This window comes from Helianthus annuus, chromosome 13 (genome assembly GCF_002127325.2).
Source record: "Helianthus annuus cultivar XRQ/B chromosome 13, HanXRQr2.0-SUNRISE, whole genome shotgun sequence".
Classification (NCBI taxonomy): domain Eukaryota; kingdom Viridiplantae; phylum Streptophyta; class Magnoliopsida; order Asterales; family Asteraceae; genus Helianthus; species Helianthus annuus.
In genome coordinates this window covers 50,583,172-50,588,356 of record NC_035445.2, presented here as the reverse complement: position 1 = coordinate 50,588,356, position 5,185 = coordinate 50,583,172, and the positions used below count along the sequence as shown (strand labels likewise).

The following is a 5,185-nucleotide window of genomic DNA, read 5'->3' as shown; positions in this document are numbered from 1 at the left end:
ACCAACATTGGTATCAGAGCCAAAGGTTTGACAGGAACAAGAAAGGGTTGTGACAATGATGGAAACCGTTCTAGAGGAGACAAGGGAAAATCGGTTGAGACCGACTACAGTGTAAATGTTGTTCGTAGTGGAAAGTGCGGCCGGGCAGCGGAAGGGATGAATGAGTACGTGCAAGGGAAGCCAACCATACGAACCGGGAAGTCACCGGTAAGGAAGTTTCCAAAGAAAATGGTTCCAAAGGGGTTTGTGAAGAAATCCGGAATGAAGGCAAGTGCACCGGTGGGAAGACCAAGGAAACCGGGAATTCGTTGCTTCAAGTGCAAGCAATTTGGTCATATCACCTCGATTTGTCCAAGTAAGTATGTTAATTTATCGCCATTACCGGTTGAAAGTGATTATATGGTTAAGGATACATGTGGCGCTAAATGGGATTCGATTTGGGTTGTTGATCCTACATACAAAACACACATGACGGGAAACCGGAATGTGTTCAAATGCTTCAAAAGGCACTTTGGGTTAGTGACAAACGAGAGTAGAAAGGATTTCTCGTTTGTGCATGGTATTGGAGAAGTTAGAGTCCCGGTGGATGGTAAAGACAAAACAATCCCATGTGTAAGTTACGCTCCTAGTCTAGACAAGAACGTGTTAAGTCTAGAACAACTTTTGTTTCAAGGAATTGAAACAGTTACAATGGGGGATACATGTTTACTAAAGAAGATGTTTGGAAGTCGTTCGAAGGGGTTTGATATTTATGAAGATAAGTCGGAGGTGGACTTAGAACAAGATTATCTCAACACGTTTTATGATAATCTTGGTGTTGACAACGGGTACAAGAAAGAAAAGAAGGAATTTCAAGAATGTTTGGAAGACTACTACGAGAGGGAATTCGAAAAGGAAAGGAACAAGAAAAAGGCGTACGGTGAAAGTTCGAGGGCAAGAAAGAAAGAAATCGTTTACTCCAAGAAAGCAAAGAAGGCGCTTTTAATATACCTCGAAGGTGAAAAGGATAATCCGTATGAGTCAAAAGAAACGCTCCGGGAACGATCGTTAATTCTTTCACAACTCGAGGAAGATGTTATCGAAAAGAACATGATCATTGAAAGCTGTGTAGAACCGAAAGATCTCATAACTTTGCACGAAGAATTAAAGAATCATCAAAGGTTCTTCGATGCTCCATTCGAAGAGATTTTAATTTGGTTCATTTCAGATTTTCTTGGAATCGTATGTGAAAAGGCAATGCCACCCGAATTGATTGATGGTCGTGAACTTAGTCTAATCTTGTTACATCGAATCGTAAAGCTTAACGGGGGATTCAAGGAAGTAATGGAAAAGAATTTATGGGATGTGATTGCGGCTAAGTATGGTTATGAGCCGGATGATGCATACGAAGTCAAGGTTGCCTACATTTACTACTTGGAACTAGTCGAATGGTATTTCGACTTCATGAGGAACGAGCGTGGGAAAAAGGTAAACGTCATGGCTGGAAATTCAAACAACAACGGTTGGCTCGAAGAATCAAGTGATGACGAAGTGGTGGTCAAGATAGAGGTCACCAACAACAGCAAGGAGTAATCAAGGCTGAAGATTCGGATGTTCTTGCTTAGGGCGGTGAATGAAAATCAAAATAATCAAGTTCATCCGAATGGAACTGGTCTCGGGCCGGTAGTTTATTTATTTAGTTTGCTTAATGGGTCAAACAATTTACTGTTTTATTGTTTATGTTTAGAACTTGGGCCGGAGGCCATGTAATGTATATTGGGTCGAATATTAGTAAGTCCATTAGGTTTGATGTAGTCTTAGATAACTAGAAGGTCTGGGCCGTGATTTATCGAAACGGCATGTCTGGGAATAACTGCATGAGCGGTTAAGAGGGAATCGACATATCCCTTCGTCAAACGTTGTGACTCCTCAGACATACCTGCTCGCTGCGTATAAATACGGTTCCCAACTTCTTGTTTCATATATGTGACTGTAATGCAAGTTTCTGAATATTAGAAGTTCTGTTCATTCAAATTTGTTTACGGTTAGTTTTATTATCATTCAGCAAGTTTTTCTGTTAGTTTGATTCATGATGAAGTATTGTCAAGATTGTGGTTCGTTCGAAAGAGATTGTGTATGTGGTCACAAATCAATCCGTTCCGACTGGTCCTGGGTTTCCGATGACGATGATACCAACAAAGGGATGCATACTAAAGTGGTAGAACGTGAAAGACCTACAACCATTTAAGGAGCAAAACATTCATCGCGTGTTGTCCCGACTGCCATGCAGCAAAAATCCCTGCTACCACACTCCATCCTTTTTTCAGAATGCAATGAATCATGGAGAATGTTAAGAACCCTTTGCCGGGCCGAAATGTTTTCATCTAATGCCCTTGAAGCCCACACTAGATTACGCGAGGAAAAGATTGATCAGTTGTTGGAGTTCTTGCATAAAAAAGATGGGCAAGTAATTAATGCTAGGGACATAGTTTTTACTACGTTGTTCAACACTTTGAGTTGTATTGTGTTTGGCAAAGATTTTCTTGATTTGGAAAAGGAAAATGAGAATTTTGTTGGGGTGAAAAGGTCAATACCTATGATAGTTGAGTATGTATCCCGTGTAAAGGATGTTGGGTCATTTTTTCCTGTATTTCAAAGATTTGATCTTCAAGGAATTAGAAAAGGAGGCATGAAACACATCCAGGAGATGTTTGATTTCTGGAGGGACACTACAGAGGAAAGAAAAGTTCAAATAAGCTCTTAAACATCGTCGTCAGGGCAATCAAAGTTTTTCTTGGATCGCTTGCTTGAAAATGGATTCTCAGATGATCGGATCAATGAATATGTTACGGTAAGTTTAGCAGGTAGTATCTTCGTAGAGCTGAGTTGTGTTCAAAATATAGTATTTTTTTTACTCTTGTAAATATAAAAATACTTTATTATGAACGTAACTACGTTCATGGGCGAAGCTTAAGTAGGGCGGGAGGGGGTGGCCGACCCCCGAACTTTTCGCTCAGTAGTGGAGAGTATGTAGTTTTCATATAGAAATTTTTGGGTATATACGTTTTTGACCCCCTGGTTTATAGAAATTTCCGGTGACTTCCGGGTCGGAAATCTCAATCTTCGTCACTAATGACTACGTTGAGTAAAGTTTTTACTGAAATGCCGAAAAAAATATGTTATTGTACTGTAGTAACAGAAATATCACATGAAAGTGATTGGTGGATCACTGGACCACCCACTAATTCATGTCGAAATTAATGTTAGGATAAGCCTCTGGTGTCTATTTATTATCTTCTTACAACATAATCTAAATGATACATAAGGTACACATAGGATGAACATATGTACTTAGTTCGTACAAAAATAGTCTTCTTTCCTAGATGTCTTTATTGAAATGCGGAAATCTCAAGCTTCGCCGGTAGTGAATATCAAGTGAAAGTGATTGGTGGATCACTGGACCATCCAATAATTCATGTTGAAATGTTAGGATAAGCCTGTGGTGGCTGTTTATTATCTTCTTACAACAAAATCTAAATAATTCATACATAAGGTACACACATACGATGAACATATGTACTTAGTTCGTACAAAAGTAGTCTTCTTTCCTAGATGTCTTTAGTTAATGTAAACATTGGATGACTTTAATTACCTTCTTTAGGAGTTATTTGTGGCTGGAACAAACACTACAACTTCATTGGTATGGGCTATGGCCGAGATAGTAAAAAACCAAGACGTCATGAAAACAATTGAAGAAGAGATGAAAAGAGAGATCGGTTCGAATAAAATCAAGGTATCTCAACTATCTAAGTTACCTTATCTACAAGCTTGTGTCAAAGAATCTCTAAGATTGCACCCACCTGTCCCTTTTCTACTTCCACGCCTCGCGGTTGAAATTTGTGAGGTGACGAATTACACCATCCCTAAAAACGCTCAAATATTTGTTAACGTTTGGGCAATCGGTCGAGATCCTAATGTTTGGGATGACCCATTATTGTTCAAACCCGAAAGATTTCTTGGCTCAGATTTGGATTTTAAAGGTCAAGATTTTGAGTTATTACCATTCGGTTCCGGAAGGAGGATCTGTCCTAGTTTACCGTTAGGTAGCAAGAGTATGGAATTTATTATAGCATCTTTAGTTCATGAGTTTGATTGGGTTCTTCCAGACAATGAGGATCCATCACAGCTTGATATGGAGGAAAGATTCCAGATCACCTTGGGAAGGGAGAAACCTTTAAAACTAATCTTTAAACAAAAACAGGGATCAGCAGAAGTGTAAGTTCAATTCATACATTGTTTGTGCCTAAATTAAATAAACAAATACATTTTCGTATGCAATTTTCTCATGTTTATTTGAAAAACTCAACATACAAATCTGATCTAAAATAAGCTTAATAAAATATGTCATATCTGTATATCATTGTATGTAGTATGTCACAATTTAGGAGGAAATGCTAAGTTGGGCTTTTATAGAGAAAAAGTGTAGCCAGTTGCCACAAATTAAGGCGCACCATTCTCACTTTTACACCACTAAGAGCACCTCCAAGGTTTGGATTCTGCACGAGTACAAAAAGCGGACAGCCACGTTGTGTGGTGGTGACTAGACGGTCCGGTGTGTTGATGGTCCGCTCCAGCGGATGAGCGTGGTGGGTCCCATTGACCGTTGAACCAATTAAAAAAATTGCAACGACTATATTTTTAAATATTTTACACACATTTATATTTCACATCTCACAAAAACAAATACTCTCCTCCCTCATTTTCAATTTACCAATTCCAAATTTCAGTTAAATCACAATGAGCTGAAGCAATAAAGAAACCGTGCAACACCCGCCTACACGTGATATTTTTGCAGCAGATACCTCCGGTGACAAACACCAATCTTCTTAATTCTCAATATGCAAGTCGTCATGCAAACGGTCAACGTATTGCAGTCTCATGACATTGAATAAATGTACTTGTCATTATATGATTCGCCTAGCGTCGAAGCAAGCTCAACTTCTAGACAAAGCAAAAAGGGGAAGCGCAAAGAAATAACTAGGGGTTGATTGGAAGGAGACTAGCTAGCGTCTATGGAATGTCTATTGTGCCCCGCAACCTGTTTTTTTATGAAGGCAGATTTATCTGAAAAGTATATGTACTTTACAAAATGTACTAGGGTTACTTTCGATTCAAAAATGCACTTCAGCCATACGTCAATTGACAT

The 5,185-nt window shown here is 39.0% G+C and overlaps 1 protein-coding gene across 1 annotated transcript; it reads left to right on the top strand.

Annotated features, from left to right (window-relative positions):
* The first annotated feature begins 2,263 nt into the window (after positions 1–2,263).
* On the top strand, positions 2,264–4,264 carry LOC110900774 (probable (S)-N-methylcoclaurine 3'-hydroxylase isozyme 2). The gene is made up of 2 exons (XM_022147640.2): positions 2,264–2,446; positions 3,641–4,264. The coding sequence occupies exons 1-2, from the start codon at positions 2,264–2,266 to the stop codon at positions 4,256–4,258; spliced, it is 801 nt and encodes a 266-aa protein (XP_022003332.1). The 3' UTR covers positions 4,259–4,264.
* Positions 4,265–5,185: the final 921 nt, after the last annotated feature.